The following is a 12,380-nucleotide window of genomic DNA, read 5'->3' on the forward strand; positions in this document are numbered from 1 at the left end:
TATTTTTCCTCATCAATATACACACAATGCCTCAATGGTTTTGAGAAATATTTGATACTTAATAAAAAATAGAAATTACATTTACATAAGTATTCAGACCCTTTACTCAATGCTTTGTTGAAGCACCTTTGGCAGTGATTATAGCCTCGTCTTCTTTCGTATGACGCTACAAGCTTGGCGCACTTGTATTTGGAGAGTTTCTCCCATTCTTCCCTGCAAATCCTCTTGAGCTCTGTCAGGTTGGATGGGGAGTGCTGCTGCACAGCTATTTTCAGATCTCCCCAGAGATGTTCGATCGGGGCCGTGTCCGGGCTCTGACTGGGCCACTCAAGGACATTCAGAGACTTGTCCCGAAGCCACTCCTGCGTTGTCTTGGCTGTGTGCTTAGGGACGTTCACCCCAGTCTGAGGTCCTGAGTACGCTGGAGCAGGTTTTCATCAAGGATTTCTCTGTACTTTTCATCTTTGCATCGATCCTTAGTCTCCCAGTCCCTGCCATTGAAAAACCATGCTTCACCGTAGGGATGGTGCCAGGTTTCCTCCAGACGTGATGCTTGGCATTCAGGCCAAAGAGTTGAGACTTGGTTTCATCAGACCACAGAATCTTATTTCTCATAGTCTGAGAGCCTTTAGGTGCCTTTTGGCAAACTCCAAGTGGGCTGTCATTTGCCTTTTTACTGAGGAGTGGCTTCCGCCTGGCCACTCTATCATAAAGGCCTGGTTGGTGGAGTGCTGCAGAGATGGAAGGTTATCCCAGCTCCACAGAGGAGCTCTGTCAGACCTTTGGGTTCTTGGTCACCTCGCTGACCAAGGCCCTTCTCCCCTGAATGCTCAGGTTGGCTGGACGTTCAGCTGTGGGAAGAGTCTTGGTGGTTCCAAACTTCTTCCATTTAAGAATGATGGAGGCCACTGTGTTCTTGAGGACCTTCAATGCTGCAGAAATGTTTTGGTACCCTTCCCCAGATCTTTGCCTCAACACAATCCTGTCTCGGACAATTCCTTCGACCTCATTGCTTGGTTTTTGCTCTGACATGCACTGTCAACTGTGGGACCTTATGTAGACAGGTGTGTGTCTTTCCAGATCATCATGTCCAGTCAATTAAAACATCTCAAGAATGATCTATGGAAACGGGATGCACCTCCGCTCACTTTTGGGTCTCATAGCAAAATGTACTTATGTAATTAAGGTATTTCTGTTCTTTATGTTTAATACATTTGCAAAAAAATCTTTTAAAAATCTGTTTTAACTTTGTCATTATGGGGTATTGTGTGTAGATTGAGTTTTTTATTTATTTATTTAATCCATTTTAGAATAAGACTGAAAAGTAACAAAATGTAGAAAAAGTCAAGGGGTCTGAATCCGGTCCTTTAAAATATATTGTAACCAATGTTGTTCAGTTACACCTAGTCCTGACTCCACAGATGGAACTTCATCACAGTATATCCAAATGCAATTACGGAATTGATGTTGATAATCTGGGGAGAACAAGCGGCTGGATTAGGGCTGCAATCGGTGGGCAGTGACGCAGGGAGGGCCAAGGCCAAAGCCTCCCACTTTTCCTGCTTTCCCTGGAGTAATTACATAGAGAGCATTAAGATGAAGGAATACTTCTAAGGCCTGATTTGAGGGCTGGGTCTGAAAACATCAAATCCTTGTTTCCTCTGTCCTTGTTTTCAATTCCTCTCAAAGTGCTTTGGACGAGGTCAATGGTTCCTCCCTCGGACCTCATCCAATTAACTTTGAGCATGCAATGGACGAAACAAGGACTGGAGAAAGCAAGGATTTTATGGTTAGTAAACTTTTCTTACACAGCCCCACTGGGGTATTCTACGATGCTAGCTAGATTTACTTAGGATTCTATAAAGCTAGCCACTTTCGTGTCAACTGTTATCCCGAGTTGAGTTGAACTCAGAGGAGTTAGTTCACCAAAGTTAGCTTGCTATCTCGTGTCATAGTACACCCCTCAGGTTTAATGCGGCCTAGTCTTTGTTCACTTGATGCCCTCCCCCTAAGTTTACGTCATTTAGCAGATGCTCTTATCAAGAGCGATTTACAGACCTTCTGGTTACTGGCCCAACACTCTTAACCGCTAGTCTACCTGCTCCCCCTCAACTCTTCTTCTCTAGAAGTTGATGTGTACCTTCCGCCTAAATAAGAACATTGAGCAATGACATGAAACCTAACCCTCCTAACCTCCGTTTTTGATGTCTTTCTCTGAATTTGATTATTTAGCATGCCTGTTGAGTATACCTGTGGCTCAGACTTGTCTCCAGCTAATAACGATAGTAGTAGCCTGGGATGCAGGTCACATGTTATGTAACAGGACAGAGTCATTCTGTATGTTGATTTGTTGTCTAGAACCTGTGTGGTTAGATGTACTATAAGTTGCACGCTAAGAGAAGGAAGAAGCACATCTAGAGTACATGTTTGTGTTTCCTGGCCTGATCCTAAAAGCCTCAGTACAGACTGCAGAGCTGTCCAGGGCTCCGATGCATACAGCATATTAAAACAATGTTTGATGTCTGACTCATGCAAATTCTATATAAATGTGATGGCTATCTCGCCAACCTGTTGTTCTGTCACAGGTGTGATGGGAGGACTCTACTACGGTAGGAAGGCTAGTGGATAGGATGGGGCTTTAATGTCAAACCTCACCACTGATGTCAGACTGACTGTCACAGCAAGGCCACAATGACAGCTTTATTTTTTTTGGGGGGGGGGCTCGCTTTGAAGTTCTGTCTCTATTTTCCCACAGGTGATTCTCCTTTCACTGGAATGAGAGTGCAATACTATGTAAATATTGGCTTAAACATTCTCACTTACTGTCAACAGCCTATCATCATTTTAGTTGGTTATAGGGGTTCAATCTTAGCCTGTACAAATAGAATCAAGTCTGTATGTTGTTTTATTACTTTCATAATATAAGAATATGTCATATGCTATTTTCTCCAAAGCGACTTACAAATGTGCATACAAATTCATTTGGGTGGCCCCAGCGAGAATCAAGCCCACAACCCTGGTGTTACACAGGACCACTATTCATGAGTAAATGAGCTTGATGATCAAAAAGGGGATTCAGGTTTATTTTACAGAAACATTAACTGAATTCATCAGGGAAATGTTGTGTTATTGAATTAATAGGAAATGTTCAGACAAAGTGATTTAACGCACCGTCTTAAATAGATGAATGACACAATAGCCTTTGAATTGTCTGTTTCACTTTCTTATTCAGAGATTAACTTTGTTATCCTTTCAGAAGAAACATAAAAATGAGAGTGGGAAAAAAAATGGAATATACAAAAGACAACCTGGCAGCTAAATTAAAAGATGATTCCCCTGTTCAGCCAAAGCCCATGAGACTTGAAGGATTTTGTATCCGTTTGCTGGTTTCTTGTGCATAATTAAGCAAATCCATCATCCCCCCCATGCCTTGTTGCCAGAGGGATTTTGCTGGGTTTATTTCTGCCTTGTGGTGGGTGGAGCAGGTGCTGAGTGCTTAGTTACCTCAGGCTTATTAGACCCAATGAGGCACAGACTAGAACTCACTGGTTTATCACACAGAAAGGCAGAATCTGGGTGGTATAGTTCTCCCTCTCTCGCCCTTTGTTGTCTCGCTGCCTCTCTCTCTCTCTCTCCCTGTGTCTCTCTCACACGCATGCGCACACTCTCTCTGTGTGTTTCTGCCTCTCGCTCTGTCTCTCTCGCCATCTCTCGCTCTGTGTATGTCTCGCTATCTCTCTCTCGCTCTCTCTCCCTTTTTTCCCTTTTCCCGCCCAAACATGGTGGTCGCTTCATGACTTTAATTATCCATTTCCATATTTCCTGGTGGCTGTCATCCGTGGAGAGGCGGTGTGTGAAGAGAAGATTTTGGTCGACCTCGTTCCGTAGCAAGCACAGTGTCTCGCGCATTAGCACAGTGCAGCCTGATTCAAACCATATAGTAGGGCCGAGCCAGCACAGTGCAGCCTGATTCAAACCATACAGTAGGGCCAAGCCAGCACAGTGCAGCCTGATTCAAACCATACAGTAGGGCCGACCCAGCACAGTGCAGCCTGATTTAAACCATACAGTAGGGCCGACCCAGCACAGTGCAGCCTGATTCAAACCATATAGTAGGGCCGAGCCAGCACAGTGCAGCCTGATTCAAACCATACAGTAGGGCCGACCCAGCACAGTGCAGCCTGATTCAAACCATACAGTAGGGCCGACCCAGCACAGTGCAGCCTGATTCAAACCATACAGTAGGGCCGACCCAGCACAGTGCAGCCTGATTCAAACCATACAGTAGGGCCGACCCAGCACAGTGCAGCCTGATTCAAACCATACAGTAGGGCCGACCCAGCACAGTGCAGCCTGATTCAAACCATACAGTAGGGCCGACCCAGCACAGTGCAGCCTGATTCAAACCATACAGTAGGGCCGACCCAGCACAGTGCAGCCTGATTCAAACCATACAGTAGGGCCGACCCAGCATAGTGCAGCCTGATTCAAACCATACAGTAGGGCCGACCCAGCACAGTGCAGCCTGATTCAAACCATACAGTAGGGCCGACCCAGCACAGTGCAGCCTGATTCAAACCATACAGTAGGGCCGACCCAGCACAGTGCAGCCTGATTCAAACCATACAGTAGGGCCGACCCAGCACAGTGCAGCCTGATTCAAACCATACAGTAGGGCCGACCCAGCACAGTGTGGTTCGGGTAGGATGTAGATGATGTGAATCAGGCATATTGTGTTTGATTGCAGGGTTTGCTGTGAGTGTGAGCTGACAATAGACTTGTTTGTTTGACCAGTAGTGTAATCGAGGATGGGTGGAATGCCCCAGAGCCAAGACTTAGACTTTACTCAGCTGTCTGAGACATGGGTAGCTTTGGTCAGATCTGACAAACAAGCTTTGTTGGAGTTTTGTTTTGGAGTATTGTGATAGAACACCACTGGCTAGATATTAATGGGATGAAATTCTGTTTTATTTTACGGAAAATAGGGAGAAAAAAATCACATGGTATTTTAAGCAGCTATTCATATTGGTATAGTCTAAAGCGGATTTAGTATTGAGAAATAACATGGTTTCAGAATATTCACAAGCTGTAATGTATATTTAAGCAATAAGGCACGAGGAGGTGTGGTAATGGCCAATATACCATGGCTAAGGGCTGTTCTTATGCACAATGCAACGCTAGTGCCTGGATACAGCCCTTAGCCGTGGTATATTGGTCATATACCACAAACCTCTGAGGTGTCTAAATGCTATTATAAACTGGTTACCAACTTAATTAGAACAGTAAAAATATATGTTTTGTCATACCTGTGGTATACGGTCTGATATACCACAGCTGTCAGACAATCAGGACTCAAACCATCCAGTTTGTAATGCTGAATAAATACCTGCAACATATCGTTCAAATAACAACTCCATCATAAAAGTGCCAGTTGTGTGAAATATGGAGGGTTTATTTGATGGAGTGAGATGGGTGAGGAAATGTGTTATTAACCGTGCAACCATACTAGTGGATGAGACACACAAAAGACAAAGACCAGCTTGCTGTGCCACCCTGTGTCTGCCTGAGTGTGCTCTCTAACCTGACCAGACTGTTAGCTACTTTACAGTAGAACTATCCTGTTGTACAGACATACCCTTGGGGGACATATCGACCGCCTCTCTATCCTCTTTAACCCCTCTCTCTACCCACCAGCCCCCCTTCCCTCTCAACACTAGCCCCCGCCCACACCCTGACGCCGGCTGGACTAGAAATGTAATGAGCCCCGCTGGTTCAGCTTTTCTCCCTCATGAAAAGTGTCTGTGTGGGTGTTTGTGTGTGAGAAAGACTGAGGATGGCAAGCTAGATGGGCTGCTGCTGTAGTGTACATCTGATCCATAGGAATCTCCACAGCTGTTTGATAAGCAGCAAGAGGCTGGGGGCCTCCGTCTCCAATCTCCGGGAGCCTCCATCTCCAATCTCCTGGCTGCTTGCCAGATGTGTGTGTGTCCACCAACAGACGTGAAGCATGGATGGGTCTCACAAATTGAGAGATTGGTGTTATTCTTTGTGTGCCATACATTTTTCCAGCATGTCTTCAGTACATTGCAACTCTCTGAGAAGCTGTCTCAGCCTTGCTGTCTTACGCTTCGAACACACCAACAGCATCATTGCATTTTGGTACACCAGAATTACATTAATTTCCAATGAAACGCTGCATTTGCCTTGCAGCATTGCGTTACAGAGGCAGATGCAGTGCGTTCTGTATGGTGCATACGTTGGATTTATCGAACGTATGCGTCAAAATGTATGTGTAGACGGCTTGACCGAAATGGTAGCAGAAAGTGAATGTTGAACTTTTGTTGCGTACATATGATGATGCTTCGTACTATTTTGCGCATTGATGCTATCGGTGTGTTCGAAGCGTTAGCCTAGCCTTGTTGTCTCAGCCTTGCTCTCTCTGTCTCAGCCTTGCTGTCTCTGTCTCAGCCTTGCTTTCTTGCTTTAGCTTAGCAGGCTTCCAGTAAGACATATGTCAGTCTGTTGAATGAGACCAGTACCACACTAACTGACTGACTCCATAGTTAGATCCACAAAATAGTGGCAGGGTGGCCTAGTGGTTAGAGTGTTGGACTAGTAACCGGAAGGTTGCAGGTACAAATCCCCAAGCTGACAATCCCCAAGCTGACAAGGCCCCTGACAGGCAGTAACCCACTGTTCCTAGGCCGTCATTGAAAATAAGAATTTGTTCTTAACTAACTTGCCTAGATAAATAAAGGTAAAATAAAAAATTTGTGCGGTTTAGTCCATTTCTGCTGTAAAAATAAAAAAGGTTATTACAGTGACCCCCGCGGTCATTTGGCTGACCAATAACCTTCATTTGAAATTCCATGACTCACAGCCCTTGGCTGTAGTCTCATTAGTATGAATAGTACTAGTAATGAATATCACTAGGGGTGGCAGGTAGCCTAGTGGTTAGAGCTTTGGGCCAGGTTGCAAGATTGAATCCCCAAGCTGACATCTGTCGTTCGGCCCCTGAACAAGGCAGTTAACCCACCGTTCCTAGGCCGTCATTGTAAATGAATTTGTTCTTAACTGACTTGCCTAGTTAAATAAAGGCCCTGGTAACAGGGCTCATTAGCCCACTACTGCTACCATAACCATAGAGATGTCTGTTCTAGGTCAAAGAAATAGCTGACCCCCCAGACAAGCAAAAGCAACACAAAAAACGCTACCAGTAATTACCTTATTACTAGTCAACATGACACTTTCTAGTTTAGGTGACTACTGCTAGGACTTTGAAAAAAAACATCCCTGGCCCTGCCTCCTCTCCAAATTAGTATCTATCTGTAGCAAACCCCTACTGCTAGGCCTATATCCATCCATGACAGTAGTGGAGGGCTGGGTCCCTAAATGATCCTGGTGTAATGATTTCGTGTGATTAGAGAAGACTGAAATGCTTCATGTGTTTATAACTGGAGTCTCTAAGAATACAGGCAGGACGCTGAGGAGGAGTAGAGAGCAAGAGTCTTCAAGTGATCTTAGCACCTTACTTTGGGAAACTTCTGTATTTTGGCAATGACTATCTACTTCCCCAGAGTTAGATGAATTAGTGGATAACATTTTTATGTTATGTTTTATTGAAGGAAGTTGCAAGCAGATACCCAGGGACTTCCAGTCATTGCACTAACGCTAGTTAGCATTAGTTTGAAAAGCTGCCTCTAACTTCCTTCATACTGGATACAGAGACATAAATATGGTATCTACGAGTTCATCTGACTGGGTATTTTTCCGAAATCCTGATGTATCCCTTTAATTGTGTGTTAAATAGTGTAAACACTCCTCAGTTGTCATTGGTATACTCTTGTCATTGAGAACATCTACTTTATTAATCCAGGTTATTCTCATTGAGAACATCTTTATCTCAAGAGAACTGTTTTGTGTACAGCTGCTACAGTACATATGCGCACTGATTCAGCAACATGTAAATATTTATCCTCAATTGAACTCTTGCCTTTTATGTTTATGAGCCCATATGTAGCCGCATGGCCGGATGGACTTAGTCACCTGGGCAACATGATCACATCATTCATCTGGAGCAAATAAACTTGAGCGATGACACAGCACCAGGTCACACTATTCACTGGGTGGTAGGAGGGTGTGAATAAGGGGTTAGGTTGGGTATCGTACTGTACAACCAGCCCTTTCATCTGACTGGGAGGGAGTCTATTGATCCTGACTCATTAATAAGCTATCGAGGACTGCACCCTGTACCATCGACTAGTGTTGTAGTGCCATTGCAAAACCACGATGGCGGTGTGTGCTCTGCCACTGAATACTGAAGGCCACACAGTGGCACAACGCTATGATGACAGCCATGATGGCCTACACAGCCATGTCCATATATACAGTGCCTTGGGAAAGTATTCAGACCCCTTGACTTTTTCCACGTTTTGTTAGGTTACAGCCTTATTCTAAAATGGATTAAATAAAAATAAAAATCCTCAGAAATCTACATAATGAAAAGAAATACCCCATAATGACAAGAAAAAAAACGATACCTTATTCAGACCCTTTGCTATGAGACTCGAAATTCATCTCAGGTGCATCCTGCTTTTATTGATCATCCTTGAGATGTTTCTACAACTTGGAGTCCACCTGTGGTAAATTCAATTGATTGGACATAATTTGGAAAGGCGCACACACATGTCTATATAAGGTCCCACAGTTGACAGTCCATGTCAGAGCAAAAACCAAGCAATGAGGTCGAAGGAATTGTCCATAGAGCTCAGAGATAGGATTGTGTCGAGGCACAGATCTGGGGTTTGTCAAAAGGCACCTACAGACTCTGACCATTCTCTGGTCTGATGAAACCAAGTCTCAACTCTTTGGCCTGAATGCCAAGCCTCATGTCTGGAGGAAACCTGGCACCATCCCTACAGTGAACCATGGTGGTAGCAGCATCATGCTGTGTGGGCGGGGACAATTTTATCAATTTTAGAATAAGGCTGTAACCTAACAAAATGTGGAAAAAGTCCAGGGGTCTGAATACTTCCCGAAGGCACTGTACTTTAGTAGCTGAGTTTTTGCTCACCTAGCATGCTCTTGACCATTGTCATTTCTGTAACACCATGTCATGCATTTCATTTTCAATCATATCTCTTGGGGGGTATTCAGGTTCAGACACCTTGCCTGATTAAAAGCAGAAACATCTCTGTTTGCTGTGGTGGCAGGGGGTGGATGGTGGGGGTGGAGGGTGGGGACAGGTAAGGGGGTGGGGACAGGTGGAGGATGGGGTCAGGTGGATGGTGTGGGACAGGTATATGGAGGATGAGGGTGGGACAGGTGATTGGAGGATGGGGGGCAGGTATATGGGGGTGGGACAGGTATATGGAGGATGGGAAGGGGACAGGTGGGTGGAGGATGGGGGTGGGACAGGTATATGCAGGATGGGACGTGTGGAGGATGGGGGTGGGACAGGTACATGGAGGATTGGGGTGGGACAGGTATATTTGAGGATGGAGTGGAACAGGTATAACAAGGATGAGGCGGGACAGGTATAAGGAGGATGGGGGTGGGACAGGAGGGTGGAGGATGGGGGTGGGACAGGAGAGTGGAGGATGGGAGTGGGACAGGAAGATGGGGTGGGACAGGTGGGTGGAGGATGGGGTGGGACAGGTATATGGAGGATGGGACATGAGGATGGGGGTGGGACAGGTAAATGGAGGATGGGAGTGGGACAGGTATAAGGAGGATGGGGGTGGGACAGGAGGGTGGAGGATGGGAGTGGGGCAGGGTCTCAGCCTTGGATTCCTATGTGGTAGCAGGAGTGGCAGCTACAAGCCCATCCTTAGGGAAGCTTAGGTTTAGCATGTATTATTACTGCACATGATACTGTATTGCTCTGGTTAGAACATAGCAACTGTATGACTTCACATGCACTTCAGTTTCCACTCTTGGCCCTGCCCTCGGCTAAGCTGCCTAGGAGGGGAGGCCTAGTGTGAGAGGGTAGTTTGCAAAAAATACTGTAGCTATTCTAAGCCTAGCGAACTGTGTTCTATTTCAATAGACACTTTTAGTATATTTTTTTAAATTGAATTGCAGAAGCTCATTCGTCTGTCTGTTTGTCTTATAGGTCTAGGCCATGGGAGGAACCAAAAGCAAGCCCAAAGACATCAGCTCGGGAGGAGGGGCTGGTAGCCTCAACTTCAGCCCTGCCCAGCACACCCTCACATCCAATCGGAACCCTGCAGTGGACGGGACACGCCAGCCCACTCAGCCTCTGACCAATACCCCGGAGCTGGCCCTGTTTGGGGGTGCAGAGTCCACCAGTAGCGTCACGTCTCCTAACAGAGGGACACTTGCAGGTAAGACACTAGGGCCCAGATACCCCACTAATAACCTAGTATGGCATAGAAATACATTATTAATTTCATTAAAGGAATGATTATTATATAAAACGTCTCAAGCTCCATTGGATGCCATATATTTGATGCTACTGACTAGTATATGCAAATCTTATTTAGTACAATTTGAAACACAGTTTACTCGGGGATATCTGAATTGTACATATGGTGTATTTTTAAACATGGTATTGCTATATCACTTAATATTTCATGACCCTCTCTCTTGAGATAAGTGTCTGTCTGCTCTCTCCCCCACAGGAGGAGTGACGACGTTCGTGGCGCTGTATGACTACGAGTCTCGCACTGCCTCTGATCTGTCTTTCAGGAAGGGCGAGCGGCTACAGATAGTAAACAACACGTGAGGCAACAAAACACACACACTGGGATGAGGATAATGTCACACCTACATGGATAGACGCATATCAAATTGTATTTTTTTACATGCGCTGAATACAACAGGTGTAGCCCTTTCCGTAAGATGCTTACATACAAGCCCTTAACCAACAATGCAGTTTAAGAAATAGAGTTATGCCGGTGTTTGGAGGATATATTGGAACCGTGCCAATATATACTCCAAACACTAGCTTCAAGGGCATTATCACTTTTATACAACAGTTTACCAACATATTCAAATAATGATTGACATATTTTCATTAAAAGTGATAATTTATTCATACTATTTCATCCTTCCACAAGATATAGTCCCGACACATCTAGGGTTGCTACCCCAGCCGGCTGGTTGTTCTTCCTTCCATCCGTTCGGTTGACAGATACGTTAAGTCTTTTTGTTCTGTATCTGGACGCGACCCAGTTGTTTGTTCTAAATGTTCTATTGCCATACTGGCTGGCAATGTTCTTATCCCTTGCTTGCTAGCTAGCCAACTACGGCTAACTTACAGTCACCTCAAACAGTGCAGCCAGAATAACAACATTAGTTGCATTTGCATTTGTTCAAGCTGTTTTCTAGTGACATATATTTGGAGACATCCATAACAATGAGCTAATGAGGCGTGATTTCACCTGGCATAGAAAATGTGCTCTCTTGTCAGGACATTGTTGTTGAGAGGAGCTAGCCAACAATACAGCAAACTGAAGCTGGAAAGACTGCAAACTTACTGCACTTCAAAACGCTGCCTGCATGTCTGTCTCATCACGTTCATTACTATGCGACAGCTGGAGATCAAATTTGAATATTGAAACAATGTTGCAAATGTTGTAGAGACGGACAGCAAGGTTTATACAAGTCTCCTCTGTTGAAAACTAAATGTTACCGGAGTGCCAAGTCTAGGACAAAAAGGCTTCTCAACAGTTTTTACCCCCAAGCCATAAGAATCCTGAACAGGTAATCAAATGGCTACCCGGACTATTTGCATTGTGTGCCCCCTCTTTTTACACTGCTGCTACTCTCTGTTAATCATATATGCATCGTCACTTTAACTATACATTCATGTACATACTACCTCAATTGGGCCGACCAACCAGTGCTCCCGCACATTGGCTAACCGGGCTATCCGCCAACCCCTCTTTTACGCTACTGCTATTCTCTGTTCATCATATATGCATAGTCACTTTAACCAGATCTACATGTACACACTACCGCAATCAGCCTGACTAACCGGTGTCTGTATGTAGACCCGCTACTTTTATAGCCTCGATACTGTATTTAGCCTGTCTTTTTACTGCTTTATTTCTTTACCTACCTATTGTTCACCTAATACCTTTTTTAGACTATTGGTTAGAGTCTGTAAGTAAGCACTTCACTGTAAGGTGCACGTGACAAATAAACTTTGATCTGATTTAGTATAAAATAAATATGAGATAATGTCTAGATGCTTTTTATAGTGGAGATCAAGTTTATAAATTGCCTGGCTGGGCTGATGAGACTGTGGATTGCGCAGTCAGATGGAACAGAGTAAATAGCCATTTTAACGTAATTTTAACGTCATAGATTTAGCAGGTGGTAACTTGTGGAATAGACACCGGCTGGAATGCCCT

General features: G+C 44.7%; 1 protein-coding gene across 2 annotated transcripts in view; it reads left to right on the forward strand.

Annotated features, from left to right (window-relative positions):
* LOC112216306 (proto-oncogene tyrosine-protein kinase Src) overlaps positions 1 to 12,380 on the forward strand; it is a 39,596-nt gene that overhangs the window by 17,843 nt on the left and 9,373 nt on the right. For both annotated transcript variants that reach the window (XM_024376200.2, XM_024376201.2), the window contains exons 2-3: positions 10,115 to 10,346; positions 10,644 to 10,743. In XM_024376200.2, the coding sequence (XP_024231968.1) occupies positions 10,124 to 10,346; positions 10,644 to 10,743 (323 nt within the window). In that variant the 5' untranslated portion in view covers positions 10,115 to 10,123. The remainder of the gene's footprint in view (positions 1 to 10,114; positions 10,347 to 10,643; positions 10,744 to 12,380) is intronic.

Source organism: Oncorhynchus tshawytscha, linkage group LG16 (assembly GCF_018296145.1).
Source record: "Oncorhynchus tshawytscha isolate Ot180627B linkage group LG16, Otsh_v2.0, whole genome shotgun sequence".
In the NCBI taxonomy this organism is placed as follows: Eukaryota; Metazoa; Chordata; class Actinopteri; order Salmoniformes; family Salmonidae; genus Oncorhynchus; species Oncorhynchus tshawytscha.